Genomic DNA, 26,937 nt, shown 5'->3' with positions numbered 1-26,937 from the left:
GCTGCAGTCCATTTCACAATGGCCTCCCTTGCTGCAGCGAATGCAGAGTTTTGCTTCAACCTATTCAGAGAGATGGATGATAATCAAGGAAATGGAAATGTGTTCTTTTCTTCTCTGAGCCTCTTCGCTGCCCTGGCCCTGGTCCGCTTGGGTGCTCGAGGTGACTGTGTCTCTCAGATTGATAAGGTCAGTCTCAGCTTTTGCAGTTCATCATTGGGACAAATTGTTTTTCCCATGAGAACATTTCGTTGCAGTGGTCCCCATGTTAATGGAGGTCATCACGAGGGCACAAGGTGTCACATCTTCACACATCTCCACGAGGTGTCTCATCATGAGGGCACAAGGTGTCACATCTTCACACATCTCCACGAGACCCTCTTTGGGTGTGAAGAAAGCACAGAGCTTGCAGCACTTGTTTTTGAGCCAAGAGGCAGCAGAAATATTCCCAGCACTGCAGCTTTGATGTTTTCCCTTAGTGCAGTGGTTCTCAAAGTGTGTTTTCCAGACCAGGATCATCAGCACTGCCTGGAGAACTTGTTAGAAATGCAAATTCTTGGGCTTTACCCCAGAAGTACTGAATCAGAAACTATAGGTGTGGGTCCCAGCACTCTGGGTTTTAATGAGCTCTCCAGGTGCACCTGAAAGTTTGAGAACCACTGCCTGCGTAGACACGGTTGAGATAGGAGAGTTAGAAGGAGATTCCAATGACCTCCCAGATTCAGGACTCGTTACCTGGGCACAAATAACATCATAGTACATTCCAGATAATAGCAGTGTACCTGAATAGTCTTCGCATTGTCATCATCACCACCTTCACCACCACCTTCAGGGAGTGCTTATTAACACACCCTTGCACACAGCTCTGGGTGCACTTTACAGGGAAGTAGAATGGTCAAGGTTTCCCTCCCTTCTCAGAAAATTGCCACTGAAACTCAGTAGCTCAACAGCAGGTGAGATGCCAGGTCCAGGCTGCATGCAGAGGCCTTGATGTCGTCCCTTTCTGTCCCCACCTCCCCGTGCCCACTCCTTGCTGCACTATTCCTCCCACTATTTTAGTTCAGAAGGGCTTGCCAGAGGAATCTGGTGCCTGTTGTAACCTGTCATACCTCAGCTTGTATGGAAAATCATTTGTGTAGATAATTTAAGCTAGAATAATTCCTTCCTTTATCTGGATAGCTTAGTAAATATTAATTGCTAGAGAACAACTACAGAGTCTTAGACTGCCATTTTTTCAAGCACTAGAGTGGTTTACAACCTAGTACATAGGATACTACACTTCAATGAGATGATAGTAACAACGGTCTGCTGAGAACTTTATCAGTGTTCAGGATCCAGGATAAGCCCTAAGAATATGATATTATTTGATATTCACGTTGACACGCTGAAGTAGGAATATTATCCTGATTTTGTGGAGGGGTGACCATACTGCATGCTGGTAGATGGTGGACCTGAGATTCAAACTTAGGATGATCTTCTACAACTGGTCTTCTCACCTTTGGCACTACTGACACTTTGGGCTGGATACATGTTTGTTGTGAGGGGCTGTCCTATGCAACGTTTAGCAGCATCCCTGGCCTCTCATCAATAAATACCAGCAGCATACCCCTCCCCCAGCATGACAACCAAAAACATTTCCAGGTATTTCCAAAGAATACTCTCAAAAGCAAAATCAGTCTCCAGTTGAGAACTGCTCTGAAGCCACCAAACTGAAATTATAGCTCAAAGTACATCATTGTGAAGCTTCAGTATTTTCAAGTCAGCATTGTTTTGATAAATAAATATAAAGCCCTTGAAAAACATTCAACAAATAAAAATGTATTCATTTATAAAAATTCATAACGTTTCAGAACCAAGTGAGATGACTTGGTATCATGGAAATAGCCCTGGTCCGGGAGTTCGAAGTTTGGGTCCAAGTTCTGACCTTGGGAAAATCATTTCATCTCTGTGGGCACTAGTGTCTTCACCTGTGCACAGAGGATGTTGATTTGATGATAAAACAAATAAAGAAAAAACCTTACCGTTATCACTGTTCAATGTGTTAGACAATGATGTGCAGGCACCATGCCTATGACTAAAGCTTGATTTTAATGCAACAGAAGACACCGCTTTTACTTACTGTGTGCTTTCATGTGAGGGGCAATCTTTCAGATCCTGTCTGGTATACCTTCTGAGGTCTCCTTGCCCTGCACCTCGTGCCTGGTGGGCCAGGGTCAACAGCTCATGAGTCACAGGGAACTGAGAGAGCTACTGTTCTGCTGGAGTTTGCTCTGTACTCTTTGCTGCCTCATCAATTACTCTCATGTGTGACTTTTTATAACTCTTACTATTATGATCTTCCATGAAAAAATATGTAAGAGGATAAAAGGCAACTAGAGACACAAAAGCATTCATCTAATTTATCCGTGCACACTTTTAATCCTCTGTAAATGTCTTCTAGGAAATTAATTTTCAGCTTCTCCCCTGCCTCAGTTTGTTTCTCATTGCAACACTTGACCCTCGTCACCATGAACCACACATTTCTATTTTAGATGAATCCAGACTCAATTTACGGCTTCCAACTGTGGGTCTCTTTTAAGCATCCCCAGGGATCTGTGTTTCTTTTTCCTTTTGATGCTCAAAGTGTCATAGCTGGGCCAGTAGATATCTCTTTAACCCAATCTTTTGAAACAATCCTTCCCAATAACTTTACAATATTTTTGCTTTCTGACAAGACATTCTGGGCTTATCTTGAGTTATCTTGGCTCCAAGAGGAGCTCAGCTATTCCTCATGAAACTCTGGCTCATTTACTCGATTAAATGTATATTATAGAGTAAATATATATGTTTACTCGAGTAAAGTCAAGAATCAGTGTGCTGGAGGTTCAATGCAGTTGAAGTGCCATGAAGGCTGCTCACCATTTGAGTGAAAGAGCTGGAAAAGCGTATTTACTGACCAAGTCATGGGTTCAGACTGACCCTTTTTTTTTTTTTTCATTTTTAGCTCTAATAATGCTGTTCTTTCTTATAATGTTTGAATATAAAAGTTTTAAAGAGTGATTTTCCTATTTTGTAAGCTACTCGCTCCTCTCTTCTCTCATAAGACATTTCCACTGAAATTCATTATACATATATATGTATATATATATACACACACACACACACATTTCCATTGAAATGCATCATTTTATATATTATATATAGTTTAGATTACACATGTTTGGATTACTTATGTATGAGAGTCATATGTTTGGACTTTCTTCTCTCTCACAAGACATTTCCATTGAAATACATTATGAAATATATATACACACATACCTATGTATTTTTCTGAAGTCATATGTTTGGATTATAATCTTATTTAAAAGTTTACAAATTTGAATTTTCTAAAATGCAACCGAGTTTTACAAAAAGCATTTAAAAATAATCATTAATATATATTACTTATTGTACCACTCTGTAAGAAGAAATAATAATTTTATAATTTGGCATGAATATACAGGTAGAAGTCCAAGGATGATTCATAGTATCCTTTTTTGTAAAAATCCTTAATCCAAATGTCCTGAAATTGCTTATACTGTATAGACCCATGATTTTCCTCATTGCCATCATCTGAATTCATTAACCACTTATCAGAAACAAAAATTCTGATTTCCCTACGTAAGCACATGAGGGAACATGAAAGTATAGCACACTTTGTATTTCGGATAGAAACACCAAAAAATTAGATAAGAAAAGTAAGAAGAGGAAGAATTGTGATAAACAAACCCTTTGAAGTTTTATCTAATGTTTATCACACATAAATATTTACTGCAGGTTGACTATCCCTTATCTAAAATGCCTGGGACCAAGTGTTTTGGATTTTGGAATTTTTCCCTTTTGGGATTTTTTTTTTTTTTTTTTTTTTAGATTTCAGCATATTTGTTTATACATGAGATGGGATAGGACCCAGGTATAAACATGAAATTTATCTATGTTTTGTATACAAACCTATACATATAGCATGAAGGTAATTTTATACAACATTTTAAATCTTTTTTTTAATGAAACAAAATTTTAACCGTGACACATCACATGAGGTCACATGTGGAATTTTCCACTTGTGTCATGTTGATGCTCAAAAATTTCAGAATTTGGAGCATTTTGGATTTTGGATTAGGATGCTCCATCTGTAGCATCATTATGCATCTTTAGTCATGGTAGTTTTACTGTTGAATCTACAGTTTCTTGAATTTTTGTAAAGATAAAAACAGACACGTATCATTTCAATATTTGACCCTTCCAGTTTACTAACATTCAATTAGGAATATCAGAAAATCAACAAAATTCATATCAAAAGAGAGTAATACTAGTAATGATCAAAGAATAATGTTAAATATTTACACTTATTAAAGCTTTATTCAAAAAGTTCAGGAGAATGACTTCCGGATAGTCATATAATTTTAAAATTATTGCCTGGGTGCCAAAAGCATTATCTCAGAAAATATGTTAGTATGTTTGAATCACTTTAACGTGGTATTTTATATTTTTGTTCCATGCGTATATTCCTAAATTATTCTTTCCAATGGTAGCTTTGGGACTATTTAAAAAAATAAAATAAAATCAGAAAAGAACTGCAGGGAGGTTTTAAAAAGTTACAGTCTGTCTTAAGATAAATTTTGGCCAATGAGAAGGGGAGATTCCTTTCTCTGCAAGGCTTCACATAAATTACTAGGTTCTTTTTACAAGGTAGAGTCACAGGCCATATAATGACATTTTGGTCTGTGATGGACCACATGTATGAGGGCAGTACGGTAAAATTAAAATGAAACTGAGATATTACTATTGTCTAGTGATGTTGCAGCCATCATAATATCATAACGAAATGCATTACTCACGTTCCTGCAGTGATGCTGGCATAAACCAACCCATTAGACTGCTAGTTGTATAAAAGCCTAACACATGCAATGACGTACGGCACGTAATGCTTGATAATGGTAAGTGACTATTACTGATTTATGCATTTACAATACTATACTTTTAGTAGTTATTTTAAAGTGTACTCCTTCTACGTATGAAAAATAAAAGTTAGCTGTGAAACAGCCTCAGACAGACCCTTCAGGAGTGATTCCAGAAGGAGGCATTGTTATCATAGGAGATGATGGTGCCATGCGTGTTAATGCTCCAAAGACCTTTCAGTGGGACAAGATGTGAAGGAAAAAGACAGTGATATTGACAATCCTGACTCTGTGTAGGCCTAGGCTAAAGTTGTTTATGCCTTACTTATTCACAAAAAAGTCTAAAAAGTTAAAAAATTAAATAAATACAGCTCATAAGATAAGAATATAAAGAAAAATATAATTGTACAGTTGTACGATGTCTTTGTGTTTGAAGCCTAGTGCTGTTACAAAATAATCAAAATGTTTTTTTAAAAATAAGAAGTTTATAAAGTAAAAAAGTTAAAGTAAGCTAAAGTTAACTTATGATTGAAGACAAAATTATTCTTCATAAATGTAGTGAAGCCTAAGTGTCCAGTGCTTGTGAAGTCTACAGCGATATACAGTAACATACTAGGCCTTCACATTCACTCATTACTCACTTGCTGACTCACCCAGAGCCATTTCCGGTCTTGCAAGTGCCATTTATGGTAAGTGCCTATACTGTTTTGCCAGTTTTCATCTTTTATACAGTTTTTTACTGTACCTTTTCTATTCTTAGATGTATTTACATACACAGATATTTACCATTGTGTTACAGCTGCCTACAGTATTCAGTACAGTAACATGCATTACAGGTTTGTATTTGGGGAGCAACAGGCCATACCATGTAGCCAAGTTGTGCAGTAGGCCATACCATCTGAGTTTGCATGAGTACACACTGTAACATTCGCACAATGACAAAATCACCTAATGATACATTTCTCAGAAAGCATCCGCATAGTTAAGTGATGCACGATTGTAATGAGTAGAAGGTTTAACACTTTGAAGAGCAGATATCAGTCAAATTATATTTTATAACTTATATTTATATAAATTTACGTAGCCATGTATATTTTGCTCAAGACATTATCTCATAATCAAATATGACTTCCAATATGTTCTCAGCCTTTACTGGTTAAACTTTCCTCCTTGAACTGTTTCAAAGATTAACGAGCTGGTCCCATCAACTCCTGACCCCTCATTTTAGGAAAGAAGGATACAAAGGGACCACCTAAGTTCCAGCCGGTCACTGCTTATCTCTCTCTCCATCTTATACTGAGATGATGGACAGTGATGACTTTCATTTGAAAGTTTTCATTCTGGGAGCCCTTAGAGACAAACCTCATCTATTTTCTGACATAGGATGAAACAATTATAATGATATAGTCCAAAGTATAAAGATACATGCTTTTATTTCCTTTCTTGTAGTAGCCCAAATAAATAATTCCATGGAGTGGAAAGTCCCTGTTGAATCTTCCTTTCCTAGTGGCAAGTGACCAACCCCACTGTTCACCACTGTTCACCAATGAAGTCGCAGCCACAATAAAATTGACTAAAAAACTGAGGCAGGATTGTTTAAGGATACAAAGTACCCAGCATGTTTTCTCTCTGAATTCTTTCAATTGGGAAGAGATAACTGCCATATTTTTAAAGGCATTGAAAATCCACGTTGGCCAAGAGCTTATTCTATTTTCAAGTAGAGCTGTTGCAAAGATGCAAGATTCTCAAAATATAGTGAAAGGTTGAAGATTAAAAGACTTCTTATGGTTTCATTGTCTTTTCTTTATCATAACATGCATAGATGTTCTTGTAGACTGGTATGACAGGTCCTTCAGTACCATAGGCTCACAGTGATAGTTTATCAAATCTACAGATCTAAAGACTAAGAAAGCTCTTCTATAAATCAAATGCTGATGTTCCCATGGGCTGTTGAACCAGAATTGTTCAAGGGTCTCTGTTACACAGTCGCTGGAGGTCCTAGTTCAAAATTTTGAATTTTGAATTCTTCCATAGGTGAAAACATGCCATGCATAGTCACTATTGAAATAAAAATCACTTGTAAATAATTAGATGATGCAAACTACAACTTTTTTTTTTTTTTTTTTTTTTTTTTTTTGAGACGGAGTCTCGCTCTGTCGCCCAGGCTGGAGTGCAGTAGCCGGATCTCAGCTCACTGCAAGCTCTGCCTCCCGGGTTTACACCATTCTCCTGCCTCAGCCTCCCGAGTAGCTAGGACTACAGGCGCCCACCACCGCGCCCAGCTAGTTTTTTGCATTTTTTAGTAGAGACGGGGTTTTACTGTGTTAGCCAGGATGGTCTCGATCTCCTGACCTCGTGATCTGCCCACCTTGGCCTCCCAAAGTGCCGGGATTACAGGCGTGAGCCACCGCGCCGGGCCCGCAAACTACAACTTAATAACTGCAATGACTTCTTGAACTTTATTGTAAGTATGGACGTTTCTAAACTGAAAAATATTAAGCATTCCAGTTTTATTATATTATGAATTTAAGAAATTTTTCTTTAAACCCACTTAATATAAAAATCCCCAAATTCAACACATTTTAAATTTTATAAACCTCCGTAAAATAATTTTGAATTAAAGGAACAGAGGGGGCAAGTGCTGAAAAGTTCTCTTCTTTTGTCAGAAGCTACCACGGTGAGGTTGATGCACGCAATGATGGTGGGATTAAAAACAGTCAGCTTTGGGGAGGAAGCATTTAGTAACTGTTATTCTGTATATACATTGCTGTGAGAAAATCCTCTATCAGACTAATATGGTCAAAATTATGCCTGATACACAAAATATAGTTTTTAAATTTGGTCGGTACAAATGACTACCTTAACTAAATTTGTACAGTGCGGCCTTTGTATGAGACAACGTGTAGTTATAAACAATCAGACAGAAATATAAGGGATAATATCAAATATTAGAGAGAGTACAAATTCTAATTATGAGTTTGTACTCTCAATAAGCTGAAAGTTAGCGGAAGTTCTACATGTTGAAAAACTCCGTAAAACATGGGGTAGGGAGGGAAGGGGAGAAAGAAAGACTTTTAAGTGTTCAAATGGATTTGACCCAGCAATCCCATTACTGTATATGTACCCAAAGGATTATAAATCATTCTACTATAAAGACACATGCACACCTATGTTTATTGCAGCACTATTCGCAATAGCAAAGACTTGGAACCAACCCAAATGCCCAGCAATGATAGACTGGATAAAGAAAATGTGGCACATATACACTATGGAATGCTATGCAGCTGTAAAAAAGGATGCGTTCACATCTTTTGCAGGGACATAGATGAAGCTGGAAACCATCATTCTCAGCAAACTAACACAGGAACAGAAAACCAAACACTGCATATTCTAACTCATAAGTGGGAATTGAACAATGAGAACACATGGACACAGGGAGAGAAACATCACACACCCGGGCCTGTCAGTAGTTTGGGGGTGCTGGGGAAGGGATAGCATTAGGAGAAATACCTAACGTAGATGATGGGTTGATGGGTGCAGCAAACCATCACGGCACGTGTATACCTATGTAACAAACCTGCACATTCTGCACATGTATCCCAGAGCTTAAAGTATAATAAAAATAAATAAATATTTTTAAAAAATGATGATGACATAGAGTTTTAGAGCCTATTTAAGTAAAACAGTGCTTTTTTACGTTAAATGACATTTCAAGAAATGTAGGAATAATCATTGGTAGGAAATGTGGATAGGTTCCATGATTCCAAAATTACAAAAAATAAGAGGAAAATCTGGTAGGTAAAACTTAATAAATATTAAATTAACACATGAATTGATGACCTAATTTGTATTGGCCCAAATGTTAAAATTATAGCTGCCCGGTCACTTCAGAAAGAGGCTTATTCATTCCATAAATCACAAAATAGTGCACAGGGTTTTTTTTTGTTTGTTTTTTGTTTTTTTTGAGATGGAGTCTCCCTCCGTCGCCCAGGCTAGAGTGCGGTGGCGGGATCTCAGCTCACTGCAAGCTCCGCCTCCCGGGTTCACGTCATTCTCCTGCCTCAGTCTCCCGAGTAGCTGGGACTACAGGCGCCCGCCACCACGCCCAGCTAATTTTTTGTATTTTAGTAGAGACGGGGTTTCACTGTGTTAGCCAGGATGGTCTCGATCTCCTAACCTCATGATCTGCCCGCCTTGGCCTCTCAAAGTGCTGGGATTACATGCGTGAGCCACCGCGCCCGACCAGTCCACAGGTATTCTGAGTTACACCATTGTATAGTGAGGATGGTGGTCACATTTCACTGACTATATTGAAAACTGTAGAGTTTCGCTGCTGAAATATGCTTTTCATTCAGTGTCAGACTGGGAGAGCTGTGCACTGAGGCATTAACATCCGTGTGTGGACTGACTACTGGACAAGCATGATTTAACCGGAAGCGATGTCACTATAGCATTTATGTAAATTGACACAGATTCCAAAATCCTGGTAAACCTAAGAGAAAATCAAGTTGTGGTAAAGAAAGAAAATGCAATAAAAATTAAAACCAAGTATGCCTGTTGATGTGCATTCAGAGTCATGGGGAGAATCAGCTCTAAGACACTAATGAACTTGGAATGGCAATTAGACACATTTATTGGGAAATAATATTTTTATTTTTAAAACCTCTTGCAAACTGTTCTCGTAACCCCTGATTCTAATGATTGCTTTCTTTGTGCCCTGTTTACAGGTGCTTCACATTAACACTGCTTCAGGATATGGAAACTCTTCTAATAGTCAGGTAAAGACAATACATTCTTTTAGAAAAAGAGATGGTGAGCCAGGTGCAGGGGCTCACGCCTGTAATACTAGAACTTTGGGAGGCTGAGGCGGGTGGATCACTGGAGCCCCGGCGTTCGAGACCAGCCTGGGCAACATGGCAAAACCCCATCTGTGCAAAATATACAAAAATTAGCTTATAGTCCCAGCTACTTGGGGGGCTATGGGGGAGGTTAGCTTGCGCCCAAGAGATGGAGGTTGGAGAATGTGGAACTATCCTTTCAAAGCTAAGAAACATGCTTTATTCAGATTTCCAGATTGTGGATTTTTCAAGTAGAATTTTTGATAATTTATTTGTTATTTATTAATTTACTAACATTTTATTTACATATTGGCCATATTTTGGCAAGAAAGGATGAAGTTAAATGTTTTGCCTTTTTCTTTGTATATTCATAGACAACTTACATTGGTAAAATTAATTATTTAATATATATTATGCAAAATCATTATCTTCTGTTAATTTTATTTTAAGGCCAAGTATTTAGTAAATTATTTCATTTGATCACAGACACTATTTTGAGAAAGGGTAAGACATAGATGTATGTGGCCTTGTTTGCTGTTTTTAAAGTATTTTTAAAAATTATTTTATGGTATAATATGCATGTTCTATTTTATGTGTAAATGAGATTATGCATATCTTTGCAGTCCAAAATTAAATTTTTATACATCTTTTTAATAACAGCCAGGGCTCCAGTCTCAACTGAAAAGAGTTTTTTCTGATATAAATGCATCCCACAAGGATTATGATCTCAGCATTGTGAATGGTCTTTTTGCGGAAAAAGTGTATGGCTTTCATAAGGTAGGTGAAATTGCCTCTATTAGAAGGACCTGAATCTTGTTAAATCCATTATCTGAACAAAGGCTTGTGTCTTTTTACTGAGTCATACAAAGATGGTTTTGTTTCTCGTTGCTACTTATTATGTTCTCAGATGTCTTGAAAATATCACCATTTCCAAAGTTCAACTTTTTACCCAATTAATCCACATATTCAGGTTCACTAAACTGACAGGCTTCAAAACAGAAGAGAATGTGTCCATTGGTAGGGATGTCAAGCTGTAAATGGAATGGAGGAGCAGTCAGCCCATTTAGGGGTGTCCATGGCAGGAAACACATTCTGGGCTCAAGCAGTAATCCCATCTCAGCTTCCTGAGTAGCTGCAACCACAGGTGCGTGCTACTATGCCCAGCTAAATTTTCTGTTGTTGAGAAAGGTTCTCTCTATGTTGCCCAGGTTGGTCTTGAACTCCTGAGGTTGGTCTTGAACTCTTGGGCTCAAGTGATCCTTTTGCTTCAGCTTCCCAAATTGCTGGAACTACAGGCATGAGCCATCTTGCCTGGCCAAATTTTATTTTTTATGTCACTTAAGTTTTATGTATTTTTTAAGGACATAGACAAGTCTTAGAAGGAGATCAACATGACATACTAGTTGGACTTTTCAAAAAAGTATAAATGCTTAGTGGCTTCTAGCTCTTCTAGAGTTTCTCTCTCTTTCTCTCTCTCTCTCTCTCTCTGTTTTAGACAGAGTCTGGCACTGTTGCCTGGGTTGGAGTGCATTGGCACAATCTTGGCTCACTACAGCCTCTGCCTCTTGGGTTCAAGCAATTCTCCCGCCTCAGCCTCCCAAGTAGCTGGGATTACAGGCACGTGCCACCACGTCCTGCTAATTTTTTTTTTTTTTTTTTGTATTTTAGTAGAGACAGGGTTTTGCCATGTTGGCCAGGCTGGTCTCGAACTCTTGACCTCAGGTGATCTGCCCACATCAGCCGCCCAAAGTGCTGGGATTACAGGCATGAGCCCCTATGTCTGGTCTGAGTTTCTTGGAAGTGGTAGAGAAGAGCAACATCTATGTAACTATCCTGTCCCTTCCGACTGCTATCTTTATTCCTTGCTGACATCTTGCATGTATCAACCTCTTGCACGTATCAACCTCTTGCACGTATCAACCTTCCTGGGCCATGGACTACTTAAAACTACTCTTTGTGTCAAAGTGGGTGGATGAATGGATGTGTGGATAGAAGAATGAATTAATCAGTAGATGAAAAGAGCTGTATCCAAGGAAATCACACACAAAGCTTGCATTAGAGAGCTAGTCTTTTCCTGTGGATAGACAAAGGACAACTAGTGAATCTTCATTATTAGGATGAAAATCCTATAAACTTTAATAGGAAATCGACTAACAATACCTGGTTCGTAATACATCTTTTTCTTCTAATTCTGAACATCTTTCCACAAAGATATATATGTGTATATTTGTTGAATTACTAATGTATTGATAAATTAGATCATTGTGACTTTTTAAAATTAAAAACAGCAAGTATTTCTTTTTTTTTTTTTTTTTTTGAGACGGAGTCTCGCTCTGTCACCCAGGCTGGACTGCAGTGGCCGGATCTCAGCTCACTGCAAGCTCCGCCTCCTGGGTTCACGCCATTCTCCTGCCTCAGCCTCCCAAGTAGCTGGGACTACAGGCGCCCGCCACCTCGCCCAGCTAGTTTTTTGTATTTTTTAGTAGAGACGGGGTTTCACCGTGTTAGCCAGGATGGTCTCGATCTCCTGACCTCGTGATCCGCCCCTCTCGGCCTCCCAAAGTGCTGGGATTACAGGCTTGAGCCACCGTGTCCGGCCGCAAGTATTTCTTAGGCAACTATTATGTCCGAGGCAATGTGCTAGGTACTGGGAATAAAATCATAAGCAAGGCTTATATAGTCTTGACTTCACAGAATTTGCTGTTTTGTGAAGGGCTCTGACAATCTCAAAGGTAAAAAGGATGTATTATGATAACAGCTGTTAAGAAAAAAATCAAGGTAAACATCCTGTTAGAAAATGTAGCTGGGACCGGGCACGGTAGCTCATGGCTATAATCCCAGCACTTTGGGAGGCTGAGGCGGGCGGATCACCTGAGGTCAGGAATTCAAAACCAGTTTGACCAACATGGTGAAACCCCATCTCTAAAAATACGAAAATTAGCCGGACATGGTGGCAGGCACCTGTAATCCCAGCTACTTGGGAAGCTGAGGCAGGAGAATCGCTTGAACCCAGGAGGCAGAGGTTGCAGTGAACCGAGATCACACCATTGCACTTCAGCCTGCAAGGGGACGAGAGTGAGACATCATCTCAAAAAAAGAAAAAAAAAAAAAAAAAGAAAGAAAGAAAACGTACGTGGAACCTAGGGAAGATATCTGTCAAGGACAGACAGCCATACTTGGAACTAGAAAATGGGTAAGACATAATCATGAGGTATATGGGCCATTTCAGGCAGAAGGAACGTTGTTCAAACACCTCTAGTGAGAGATGACACATGGCATTTTTGAGAAACTGTCAGGAATGTGGTATGGTGGGAGAGCAGAGTAAGGAGAAAGTGGCTATGACGTAAGCAGTGTGGGGATCAGCAGAGCCTTGTCGGCAAGGTTCAAGGGCTTGGGCTTTGTCTTGAGTGCAATAATGTAGCCTTGAAAAATTTGCAGCAGGAAGGGATGACACAGGCAAGGGAGACTAGTTAGGAGGCTATTGAGTTATTTAATATGAGAAAGCAGTGGTAAAAGGGTGGACGTTATCTATTCTCTATTAGCCTCCTCAAATCCATTTCAGATAAACTTAAGTTTAAACAGAGTATTTGCTGTACAAATTCAACTTCAAATTCACCAGATCCCCTTCCAGCCCAATTTCCATATATCCCTATATTTACATACTTATCTTTGAGGCAGAGTTGAACCTTTGAATAAAGCAGTGAAAATAAAAAGTTCAAAAATACATTTCTTATATATTTAGTTGGTGATGATTTGTAAATACAAAACCTGTATTCTTCTTTGTAGGACTACATTGAGTGTGCTGAAAAATTATACGATGCCAAAGTGGAGCGAGTTGACTTTACAAATCATTTAGAAGACACTAGACGTAAAATTAATAAGTGGGTTGAAAGTGAAACGCATGGTGAGTATTGAAATACCCTATTTTTCTACAAGATTTGTCAGTTATATGTTAATACTGAGAACAAACGCTGGGAGTCTTTTGTACATACATGGAAGAGCTCCTAGTTCAAAGTAATGATTGCTGCTACTTAAAATTGCTTTAGTATTTGTCTGCAATGTGGTTTTGAATAATTTTAATAATTTGAATGCTTTGCACTTTTCAGAAGTTCAGTCTTTTACATTTTCTCATTTCATTGGTAAAACCTTCAGGACAAACATAGTATTGTGATCATTTCATAAATTAATAACAAGCTGAGTTAATTTGATAAATTAACCTCAATATCTCACCCTAGTTAGTGAACAAAAACTAAGTTATTATTTTATTGACATTACTTTCAATGACCACATTATTATTTTCAATGACCACAGCATAGCATTTCATTTAATAATCAACCTATTTTTTAAAGATAGGCTGGATTTTCATACTTTATTATTCCTTTATGGACTGAATCTTATTAAAGTTATAACATTCTACCGTCAAAGAAATATATTTTCATAACATTGCTTTTTCCAAGGATGTATAGTATATCTCTCATTTTAAAATGTTCTTTAATTACCAAAATAATTTATGTAACAAAGGTAGTACCTTCCAGAAAAAGTACAGCTCTTTATTGGTAAGTCTCTGTCACAACTAAAAACTGAATTCCAGCTAATGTTCTGGTTTAGTGCAAAGCAAATAAAGAAATTTATTAATCCTTGCTTTGTTCATCAACCAATTCCAAAGCTACTAGTTGTTTCATTACCTAAGGGCTGGCCTTGATTTGTACTCTAAACATTGTACCTGCATTTACTGAGCCTAGCTATGCCTCAGAAATATGAGATAAATATATCTCGCACTTTAAATGCAAACTTTCAGCAGCATACACTTAGTCCTGGGACTAAGAATACAGTGTATAAAATTTCTTTTTATTCATTCATTCCTCATTATATTCATAGTGGGTTACTTTGATGTTTAGCCATTACATGTTTCAAATATAACACTTATAAATCAAGAGAAACTATGTCATTATTCCTTTTCTAAAAGCTAGGTGGGATTCTATTTAGTATATAATATAAGGGTATCAGATTGCTAACAATTTTTTCTATTTAGAGTAGTTATTTCTCTGTCTTCCTCTCTTGTGCAAATCTATGCATAATTACTCTAATTTTTCATAAGCATATGTACTCAATATTTATTTGAGGAAACCCTTTAAAATGTTGCCAGTATTCTAAACAACCCTACCCAGGTCTTGAAGCCCATATCCTCCACACAATACCAGAACCATCCTTTTGAAAGGCAAATCAGATCCATCATGACCGTGACCTTTCTTGTCTTTCAATGAATCCTGAGCAATTATTTTCCATCACCTTCAAAATAATACAAAATTCTTACCAGACATTCAAGCCTCTTCATTATCAGGCCCTTGCTTCCAATCTTGCCAACTTATTCTCCCCGACAAATACACCTTGCCCTTCCAGGCTTCTGTGCCTTTGAATAAATAGTCTCTGCTTTATGGAAGCTCTCCCTGCTCCCCCCTGTCCTTCAGCTAAAGCAGAACACCACAGAAAAAGTTGGGTGCCTTTAATCTGTGCTCTCACAGTGCACTGAGATCAGACCTCGATGTTACTGGTGGGTTACAACTGCTCTTCGGATGTTGACGCTTCTGTGCTGGACTGGGAGCTCAATGATGGCACAGGCTATGTCTTTCACATTTGTAATTCAAAGATGCAGAATAGTGCATAGCGTCCAGCAGAAATCTTGTTACTGTAGAATGAAGGAGGGTATTACCCTTTCAATGGATTGAAGTACTGTAGTAGCAAAAGGTGGCCTAGTCAATGCAGTAAAGGCATTTTGGTACCTACGAGCAGGGACTCTGGGGTTGTCTCCTGGGTTGGAATCCTATTGCTATCATTTTCTTGTTGTGTGTCTTAATGTCTTTGTGCCTTAGCTTCATCAACAGGAAATGGAGACAATAATAATGCCTACCTCACAGGGATTATGTGAGGGTTAAACCAAAGATTGCATCTAAAGGGCTTAGAAAGTGCTGGACACATTAATTGCTCATAGGTTATTCTTAATATTCTTATTGGTGTTATTATGTGGTAAGAAAAAAGCTTCATACCAATTAATGGTCTTTTAAATCATTTAAAAAATTATATTAAAATAAACCTTTCTCCCCTCATTTTTTTTTTTTTCAAAAGGCAAAATCAAGAACGTGATTGGTGACGGTGGCATCAGCTCATCTGCTGTAATGGTGCTGGTGAACGCTGTGTACTTCAAAGGCAAGTGGCAATCAGCCTTCACCAAGAGTGAAACCACAAATTGCCGTTTCAAATCTCCCAAGGTATGTTGTCAATCTCCTGTTTAATTTAGAATTCTTCCTCAATAGTATTCCTTTGCAGGACTGTGATAGTTACATAGTAAACTCTGGATTCACCGTTTTTAACTCATTTAACTTCTTTTGCATTACCAATATTGTATGGTCAGTTGCTTTACAAAGCAAACTTTCTATTTTCCCTGTCATGCAGGCTATGAAACATCGCCAAAGGTGTCTTGTAAATTGGTATTCTTTAAAATACATTCAAAATGGAAAGAAGTGGCATGAATGTGTCTTAAGATATTATAATTGGAGGCCTATAAGAAAACATATGACAAAAGTGTATTTTTCATTTTTCATTATTTTAACCATGAGGTCTGCACTTAAAATCATTTACTATCAATGATTTTCCTGAGTCACAGTAGGAAATGCGTTTTCTTTTACAAGGGGAAAAGCTATGTTTAGTAAAGGTATGCATTTCCAAGAATAAGCCATATGTATTTCTCCACTTAGTTCTGTTTTTGATCTAAAACATCTTATTACCAACCTTTATAAAACATATATTCTTGGGTTTTAAAACCAGTTTGTACACAGTAATTTTGTACAGCAGAAACAACAAAGCTCTTGCAGTCAGGAATATTGTGTTAGGATTCCTGCCTTGCTTCACAGAAGCTGCATTCCTGTTTCCTGTGTTATTCTTTTCTCCTATTTTTTTTTTTTTATTTTAAAAAGCATTACTATAGAATAACATTGTTTTAAACACTCTCCCTGCTGGTCCACACACCCTATGTAATGTAGCTGTAACAGACAGCTTGTAATGTAACATGCTATGGAATCTGGATCTCTGATGTCAATGTTAGTTCTATCATATTAAAAATTGGTAACATAATCTCTTCAGCATAACCCAGATGTGTGATTCTTCCCCTGCCCCAGTGAGACATCCTGTCTGTCACATCCCAGTCCCCATGTGTATCAGGCTCAATTCTGCGGACCTGTCTCACTAAGCAGATAGATTTCATGTATGTTCTTTCTGAGGATTGGACTCTAAATCAAAAAAGGCAACATTTCCAGAGAGATGAGGACCTTCAGTTCAAGGACAGAGAATTATCTGTCCTCCCCATGTAGGATGTTTGTTCTTAAAAGGGGATATTACAGAAATGTTGACAAGTTTGCAGATTATAACATCACTAGGAGAAAGTTTATTGTACCTCAATGGTGTCTCTAAATCTATAAATGATATTCTCAAGATAAGAGCTACTTTTTTTTTTTTTTTTTTTTTTTTTTTTGCCCTGGTGAATTTGAAGGACATTATCAAATACCTTGCAGGAATTTTTATTTTTCCAAGACCTCATGCTTAAATTGTGTTTTTGTTGTTGTTGTTGTTGTTGTTTGTTTTTTGAGACAGGGTCTCACTCTGTTGCCCAGGCTGGAGTGCAGTGGTGGAATCACTGCTCACTCTAGCCTTGACTTCTTGGGCTCAGGTGATCCTCCCACCTCAGCCTCCCAAGTAGCTGGGACTACAGGCATGTTCCACCACACCCAGCTATTTTTTTTTATTTTTTATTTTTAGTGGAGATGCGGTCTCGCCATGTTGCTCAGGCTGGTCTTGAGTTCCCAGGCTCAAGTAGTTTCCCCGGACCTCCCAAAGTGCTGGGATTACAGGCATGAGCCACTGTACCTGGTCTTAAATTGTGTAATTTTGTTAGTACTAGTCTGTATTTTACTTCTGAGAAGAGAAAAAAAACCTATAGCATTCATTTTTCACTTTAATGTTATTTAGTACATTTTCATTACTTATTATAGAGACTTTTCAGTTAAAAGACTGAGTGCAAGGCAATGTTCCAAGTGCTAGACATATTAATTCACGTAATCCTCACAACAATCCTGTATAGCAGGGATTATAGTCACTCCCATTCTATAAATGAAGAAATGGAGGCACAGAGAGGCACAGTAACTCACCCAAGGTCACACAGTTATTTTAAACTCAAGGAATCAAACTTGAAGTCTTGGCTTTACCACTAAGATTTGCACCAATGCAACCACCGTTAGTAACTTGTCAGGAAAAAATCTGCAGGATCAACTGAGCAATCATTTATTGACCAAGTACAATATTCTTGTATGTGTTTGGTTAATAAGTAAAATGAAGTGGGATTATAAATAATTTTTTGTGACTTGACTTTCAGTGCTCTGGGAAGTCAGTGGCCATGATGCACCAGGAGCGGAAGTTCAATTTGTCTGTTATCGAGGACCCGTCAATGAAGGTTCTTGAGCTCAGATACAATGGTGGCATAAACATGTACGTTCTGCTGCCTGAGAATGACCTCTCTGAAGTAAGTTAGAACTGTCATTTTCACTACTGGGAAATAAGACTTTTAGGATACTGCTGATTCAGTTTTCATTGATAAACTGCAAGATTTCAGGGTATTGAGATATTACAGACTTACCTGCTTGTTAAATGATTTGACAAATATTTAAGGAGTACCTAGTACGAGCCAGACACCATTATAGTTGCTGAGATTGACTTAACTCAGTTTAGCATAATTTTAGTTGAATACTGATCAAGTTGGAATCCTCTCAAATGTCAGCTATGGAATTAAAAAGACATGAGTTTAGGTATTTTTGGTGTTCGGTCATGAATATAGTCTTTTATGTGTTATTGAAATTTTGCTAGACTGAGCATCTTTAGGCAGGTATGATGTGATACAGACCTGAGCCTTTGAGAATTAAAATGTATGGTCTCACTGTAATTGCACAAGAGGGTCTCCCTGCCTGCTGCACAGGAAAAATCAAGTCACTGAGGGCACAGCATTGTAGTAAAGAGAGTTTAATTGATGTGAAGCCAACCATGCCACCTGGGAGATGAGATCACTACTACTCAAATCAATCTCCCTGAAGGTTTGGAGGTTAGGAGTTTTCAAGGATAGTTTGGCGGGCAGGGGTCTAGGGAATAAGTGCTGTTGACTGGGTGGGGATGTAATCACAAGCGTGTGTAAAACTGTTCTCATGCACTGAGTCCACCTTTGGACTCTGTGGGGGCCACAGGACCGGTTGAGTCATGAGTCATGAGTCCAAGTGGAGTTAGTGTCAGAAATGTAAAAGTCTGAAAAGACATTTCAAAAGGCCAGTCTTAGGTTCTACAATAGTGATATTATCTACAAGAGTCATTCGTGGAGTTACAAATTTTATGGCCTCCATAACAATGATTGGTTAATGTTTACTATGCCTACATCGTGGCGGAATTCAGGCCTCTCTCATAATCATAACCGTGCGGTCTTTCATTAGTTTTACAAAGGTGGTTTAGTTTTGGGAAGGGCTATTATGATTCTTGCTTTACATTTAAACTATAAACTAAATTTCTTCCAAAGTTAGCTTAGCCTATGCCAAAGAATGACCAACAACAGCTTGGAGGTTAGCAGCAAGATGGAGTCAACTATGTCAGATTTCCTACTGTTGTAATTTCCAAAGGCAGTTTCATCCCTCCATGCTGCTGTGTCTCAAGTGAAAAGCAGAGTTTAGGGACTGCCCTGTGACTGATGTGGCAGGAGAAATGGACCAACACAGTGCAATGGGAAGACGGTGGGGGCCGTGCAAGCCAGACACCACCACTGTATCTCAAAGCCTGATCTTTTTTCAGTCCTTTTTCTGCTTTTCCTCCTCCTGAACTTGGCTCTTTGAGTTTGATCTGCAATCTCAGAGGCCTGGACTCATCTCTCTTCTCTATTCTCTCATTTAAAAGGAATAATAGGTGCCATTTATTTAGCACCTACTACATCCCAGGCCATGTGTTCTGAGCTTCATTTACATTATCTTGTTTGATATTTACAGCAAGCATGGGAGATAGGGAAGGGAGGTTGATAGAATTTAGTCAATTTTTCTGATAGACACATATGTGTAGATATGCATATTTGTGTGTATGTATGTGCACACACATATATGTATGTCAGCTACACTGAAAAGTTACAACTACACTTAAAAGTATTCGTTTTGTTTTGACTTGGACAATAATGAATATTTGCTGTGGAATAACAGGACAGTGGAATGAATATAAAGAAATAGACATGCCTACCATCCAAGGGACATTACTATGATTTAAAAACATGACTGTAAAGCTTTGGAATGACACTTTCTACATAGACAAAGACTACTAAATTTTAGCAATAACTTTCTTTCATTACATTTTCATCTAAATTGTTTTGACATGAGAAGCAAGAGAAATGTCATAACATTGGTACTATTAAATCTAAAGTATGACTATGTAAAATATTGGTCCTCATATTAAATTTATTATTCACTTGATAATCTTCATAATAATCAGATTTTAGCATACAGCAATTAGTTTAACTTGAAATAATCTGCAACAGAAAAAGTAGCCCAGACAAAGTAAGCTAACAACATAGTTTTGTTCTTGCACTTACTGTCTGAATTTTCCTTTTCTGTAATAGATTTACCTAATAATGTTCGAATCTGACTATTATAAACCTACCTACTATACAATCTTAAATACCTGCATTATCCTTCATAACCAGATGATGATGAGGAAGTTGGATCTCAGTGCACTAAATGAAAAAAAAATTCCAACAGGGTAAAATTATATTACAGATTAACCACAAAACTGGATAATTAACGCAAAAAATTCAAATTAGACTAAATTTGACTGTACAAATTTAGGTCCTTGATAAGAATACAAGTTGAATTTAATATCAGTAAAAAGTTGTTTAAGATTGAAGTTGAGCCTGAATTTGAGAAGAAATGTCCTTACGTAAGATTTCTAAACAGTGTTTATGAAAAATCTTCTTATTCTAAATTGAGAATTTGTGATCAATTCTCAGTATTCAAGAGCTGGTGAATTGGCTTTGTGAATTGTTTGTAGGCAGCGATGCTGCTGGAGAGAGAGATAAGGACTCTTCTGGCTGTGTAACTAAGGTTGCTTGCTTTGCCTTCAGGCATATCGAACTACAGCCTCCTGCACTTCAGTTGCCTCATCTGTTGAGAACAAGAAATTGATTTGATACAATATGGGTAACTGTACTGGGAGATATTGATCACCCAAACCTTCGAGGCTGGAGCTCTGGGCTCCTTGCCTCAGGCCATGGGGTCCCTTTGGTTTACTCCACTAAGCTCTGCAGACTTTACTTTATCTATCTTTCATGATGAGGAGATGGCTAGGAAACATTGATTTAAATGACCACTGGGCTCCTTTCTCCCTCTGATGGTCTCAGATTCTCAGGTTCCTTCACCTGTCTTTTGCTCCACTTTAGTTGTATCTGCTCATGGGTGAACAGAGAGTGGAATTGCCCTAAGATGCAAATAAATCATGCCTTCTCCTAGTAGAGCAAATTAAACACTGGATTTGTTGGCCGGGCGCGGTGGCTCAAGCCTGTAATCCCAGCACTTTGGGAGGCCGAGACGGGCAGATCACGAGGTCAGGAGATCGAGACCATCCTGGCTAACACGGTGAAACCCCGTCTCTACTAAGAAATACAAAAAACTAGCCGGGCGCGGTGGCGGGCGCCTGTAGTCCCAGCTACTCGGGAGGCTGAGGCCGGAGAATGGCGTGAACCCGGGAGGCGGAGCTTGCAGTGAGCTGAGATCCGGCCACTGCACTCCAGCCTGGGCTACAGAGCGAGACTCCGTCTCAAAAAAAAAAAAAAAAAAACACTGGATTTGTTAAAAAGTACTTGAACTATTCATTTTAATCATATTCTGTTTCAAGACTTCCAAGGACCGATTCATGTACTTGAACACAAATATCCAGGAAGGGATAAATTATAGAAAACTATGTATCTTTGTAGCTATTGTTTCATCTATCACTTAACCATATGATTCTAAATTATCTTTGAATTATTTTTACAGATTGAAAACAAACTGACCTTTCAGAATCTAATGGAATGGACCAATCCAAGGCGAATGACCTCTAAGTATGTTGAGGTATTTTTTCCTCAGTTCAAGATAGAGAAGAATTATGAAATGAAACAATATTTGAGACCCCTAGGGCTGAAAGATATCTTTGATGAATCCAAAGCAGATCTCTCTGGGATTGCTTCAGGGGGTCGTCTGTATATATCAAGACTGATGCACAAATCTTACATAGAGGTCAATGAGGAGGGCACCGAGGCTACTGCTGCCACAGGAAGTAATATTGTAGAAAAGCAACTCCCTGAGTCCACACTGTTTAGAGCCGACCACCCATTCCTATTTGTCATCAGGAAGGATGACATCATCTTATTCAGTGGCAAAGTTTCTTGCCCTTGAAAATCCAACTGGTTTCTATTACAGCAGTCCCCACAACATCAAAGAACCACCACAAGTCAATAGATTTGAGTTTAATTAGAAAAATGTGGTGTTTCCTTTGAGTTTATTTCTTCCTACCATTGGTCAGCAGATGACACTGGTGACTTGTCCCTTCCTAGACACCTGGTTGATTGTCCTGATCCCTGCTCTTAGCATTCCACCACCATGTGCCTCGCCCATTTCTAATTTCATTGTCTTTCTTCCCACACTCGTTTCTTCCCCATGACCCATCTGGAAATTATGGAGAGTGCTCAACTGGGAAGGAGAATGTAGAAGTAGCCCTAGGGATCCTTTTTGAAACTCTACAGTTATTGCAGATATTCTAGCTTCATTGTAAACAATCTAGGAAATAAGCCCAGCTGCTTTCTAGAAATAAGTGTGAAGGATAAATTTTTGTTGTTGACCTATGAAGATATTAGAGTTTACCTTCATACGTTTGATTTTAAATCAATGTATAATCTAGATGGTAAAAAATGTAGAATTGGGATTGAGGACCAACCAAAATATTTCATTAATGCTTTCAATTGACAAATTTTGGCCTTTCTTTAATAAGACTTAATATGTACATAGTTTTTTCAAATATTAAAGATCTTTTAACTGTTGGCAGTTGTGATTTACAGAATCATATTTCATATGCTGTGTAGTTTATAAGTTTTTTCTCTATTTATCAGAATAAAGAAATACAACATACCTGTACAGTGTGATTGTTTTCCTCTGACCAATTGTAGGACAACTAGGGCTTTCTTTGTTTTCTAGGCAAAGCAAGCAAGCAAGCAAGCAAGCAAGAATTCTTTTATAATATGTTTGATTTGATACAATGTGGCTCATTTATTACACATAAAATTGCTTATACAGATACATAGATTGATTAACTAATTTTAAATAGTAGGATTTAAATACATGAGGAAAAATGATTTGTATATATGAATATTTATAGTAAGCCATCTGTAATTTTATAAACAGAAGAAAAATAAATTGAGAATCATAAGATCATGGAACTTACTTATGAATTTGTAAACAATGAGAGCCCACTGAATTATATTTTCATCAAAAAAGACTTTTACCTGAATAGGAACCGTATAAATCAATGATAGCCTATTGCATGGCTCTGCAGTGCTTAATACCAGACCTTGCAGATACCTAATTTTCAACAAATACTGTGGAATCTAAAAATATGATATAAATGAGTAAATTTGACATGACTTGAAATATGTAGAAAATCTCTTGACCAAAATAATTTAACCACTAACCTGCAGCGCCCGAACTATTACACCTTTCAGGGACATTTATGGAGAGTGAATTTAAGTGGCATGTTTTGAGAGAGGAATTGATTTTTCTGATTACCGTTCCCATCTACTACCATTCAAAGCACGACCTTAGGAAACAGGTGATGGGAACATGTATTCAGATGGTGGCCATATTGTGTTGGGGGTTAGGTATCAACACAGGGACTTGGGGAGACCACAAACATTCACACCATAGCACTATAGACAAACTAAATACAAACTTTCCTTGCAATTTTGGTTGGTTGGTCTTGCCCATATGTCCACCTCATGTTTAAGGGTCCTAACTTATTCAGAGAATGGCTATATTGTGTAGTCATGATCTAGGCTTTAGATCATGAAAGTGGAACTTTCATAAGCTTGAAACAGCTTCTGAAACTGTGGTGCCTGTGGAATCATCGACCTTTTCTGTTGAATGTTGTCAAACATCAGGTTCAATGGTAGCAAATGTAGCATCTGTTCAGCTCCTCTCTTACCATTGAAATTCGTGCTTCCTGGGACAGGATTCATGTCTGACTTGTTTATTATCCTCACAGTCCCAGAGCAATACTTGATATATGGTAGGTGCTCAGTATATTTTTAGAATAAATATACTCATTAGTTTCAGAAACATGATTTGAGATGGAAAGACCACTTTAGTATAAGGCCATGTCACTGACCTTGTAATGGATTCTTTTCTATACAAAGATGACTTTTCATCTTTCAGGGTCATAATTCTTTAATCTGTTTATTAACCACAGATATTTGCAGGGTTCTTCTCCTCTTTTTCAAAATTCCTTCTATATGTAATTCCATACAGTCACGTGGCTTCAATAATTGCTGATGACAACTACCTATATGCTTAACTTCATCCTGATTCACAATTGCCTCCTGGTAAATCCACCTGAATGTCCTAGAGTGAAACTAAGCATTTGTAAGAGGAAATACTCATTTCCTTGAGTTTGTTAGACAGTCTTTGGTGTTCATTTTGGTCCATTGTCTAAAACTCAAGCATGAAACATCAAGATGATCCTTGTATCTTCCTTCTTTTCCACAATGGAACTGTTTTTTGGTATTACCATGAAAACTACTCTTGAATATATCCCTTTTTCTTCTTTTTCATCAACACTGACCTTGTTGAGGCTGCATTTCTTCTCTAGATTGGTCTTGTATCTGATCTACCTGTCTCTTGTGACTCTTACTTTTCTCTGACTTTTAAACTTAAAGTTGTGAAGATATTCTATGTTTTCATCTATAAATGCCAGTTTTCTACCTAAAACACAGATCAGATTAAGTTCATATTCTTATAAAACACTGACAGCTCTTCACCCTCTCAGGATAGAGTTTAAACTTCCTAGTACGATATTCAAAGCCTTCCCACAATGTTACTCTATCTTCCTTTTCCTATTTGTTTTTGCCACTCCCTGCCAAAGACTCTAACCTGGAGGTGCCTTGTACTATTTGGAAACCAAATCCACTACTCTCACATTGCTTAGCTTGTCCCATCTGACTGGGATGCTCTCTCTATCTTTGTTTGATAAGACTCGTTTAATTGTTCAAGAAACTGGCCATGTTCACGTTCTCTGTACAGCTTTCCACTCAGCTGGACTCAAAGAACACATTGTGCATCCTTGCGTGAGAGCTGGGTTCAGATTTCTTGCCATGTCCTGTTTGTGTGTGTGCATGTTTATATGTGTATGTGTGTGCATGTGTGTGGAGTGGTATCTCACTAGATAATAAACTCTTTAAGGACAGAAAATGGCATGTGGTAGGTATCCCTTTCTCATTTTAAATGAAAAAACTCCCTTAGAGTCCTAAGAAAGAAACAAAATCAGAGTACAAGTGCAGACTCTATCCAGCCCTAATTCCCACCTCCACCACCAGAGGCTCCTGAGAACTTTCTGTGTCCTGCTAGTCACATGCCAAAGCCCGTATGAAGGCATAATCCGGATTTCTGAGGTGGGAGAAGAAGCACTACTGGATCTTCGGTTATTAGAGGGGTAGGAAGAAGTGTGTTTCATTCCTCTCTCAATGCCCAGGTGAAGCATTACTGTCATCATCTTCACCATCATTTTCTTCATTGCCATTCCTGCTTCATCACTTATAAAACACTTTCCCAGGCTTCATCATCTCAATTGTCAGAACACTTGTGTAAGGTGGGAGTTACTCTGATGATTATTGTTATTCCTATTTCGTAAGAAAAATAATGTTCAGAGAGGCAAGGCAATTTCCCAGGATCATGTGTGCTGTTTCCATCAGAACATGCTCACTTGTGCCTCAGCTGTGCTCAGAGTCCTCTCATCTCATGCCCCACATGTCACATGGCTCACTTCTTCCCTGGCATTCCTACTGACTGATCAAGCATCGCTGATGGCCCCAGATTTTCCTGGAACACCACACCTCTTACAAACTTGGACAAGTCCATAATGGTTATGTGTTCTTCTGTTTGGGTCGTCTAGACATTTAGGTGATTTCCCTTGGCTTGATATTGCTTATAATAATCTTCCTGAGAGGTTATATAACAAGAATAATATTGCGAACTCTCCAAATAATAAACTCTTAAGTATGAACTCACTGAGAGAAGAGGCAGCTTCTGCCCCCTTTGTAATCTCTGGCACATTGTAGACAACTTCACTGACCGATGGATGCTAGTTATCCAGGGAAAGGCAGTGTATGTATCTTTAATCATTTGGACATTTCTTGACACGAATGTTTTATTTCTATTCCTGCAGACAACCCTAGAATGTGTGAAAACCCATGGCTAGAATAGTATTTATAAACATAAACCTCCTCTTAGATATCAGCAGCACCTTCAAAAAAGAAAGCCACAGAAGTCTTACCTAATAAAACAGGTAACAGCCTGGCTAACAAAACTTAATTGCATAGTTGGACATTCCTTGATACTCTTTGTTCCTTGCCTATAGCATTGTGAACCAAAACAAGAATTCTATTGTCCTTGAAATATAAGAATACTTTAGTGAAACTAAAGTGACTAATAGTTTGACTCTAATGAATGATGTATAATTTAAACAAAGCAAAATAACCTAACTCTATATTATTAGTTCTTTGAGAAGAAAGAAAAAGTGATCAGAATGGAAAGGAAAATGTGGATGGAACAGAAATTCTTTCTAGACATTTGAAACGCAATCTATTTTACATTATACTGTTCTCCCACCCCGTGGTTGTGCCTCTTCAAACCATACCCTTCAGTGTGACTAAGAGTCTTAGTCTCAGGCTAGAAGGAGTGGTCACAATTTCCACAGGTATAGCAGGGAGATAAATGTGATAAGTAAGGGCAGATGAGCTATGGACGTGTGAAGCAGGGGTTTCTACACCAGTCCTGAAGTTTGGGAAGACTTCCTGGAGGAAGGGATGCTGTGGCTCACATGTGGAA

The 26,937-nt window shown here is 38.1% G+C and overlaps 1 protein-coding gene across 1 annotated transcript; it reads left to right on the top strand.

Annotated features, from left to right (window-relative positions):
* On the top strand, positions 1–22,971 carry LOC105476989 (serpin family B member 7). The gene is made up of 7 exons (XM_011733290.2): positions 1–186; positions 9,641–9,691; positions 10,412–10,528; positions 13,538–13,655; positions 15,875–16,017; positions 18,174–18,320; positions 21,844–22,971. The coding sequence occupies exons 1-7, from the start codon at positions 19–21 to the stop codon at positions 22,240–22,242; spliced, it is 1,143 nt and encodes a 380-aa protein (XP_011731592.2). The 5' UTR covers positions 1–18; the 3' UTR covers positions 22,243–22,971.
* The last annotated feature ends 3,966 nt before the right edge of the window (positions 22,972–26,937 follow it).

Source organism: Macaca nemestrina, chromosome 19, assembly GCF_043159975.1.
Source record: "Macaca nemestrina isolate mMacNem1 chromosome 19, mMacNem.hap1, whole genome shotgun sequence".
Classification (NCBI taxonomy): domain Eukaryota; kingdom Metazoa; phylum Chordata; class Mammalia; order Primates; family Cercopithecidae; genus Macaca; species Macaca nemestrina.
This window is presented reverse-complemented; position numbering and strand designations above follow the sequence as displayed.

Bases quoted from the DNA above. Each gene is read 5' to 3' on its own strand.
- LOC105476989 (XM_011733290.2), top strand. From the start codon at position 19: ATGGCCTCCCTTGCTGCAGCGAATGCAGAGTTTTGCTTCAACCTATTC. The intron at 9,692-10,411 runs GTAAAGACAATA...TTTTAATAACAG, and splicing joins GAAACTCTTCTAATAGTCAG to CCAGGGCTCCAGTCTCAACT. The intron at 13,656-15,874 runs GTGAGTATTGAA...TTTTTTCAAAAG, and splicing joins GGTTGAAAGTGAAACGCATG to GCAAAATCAAGAACGTGATT.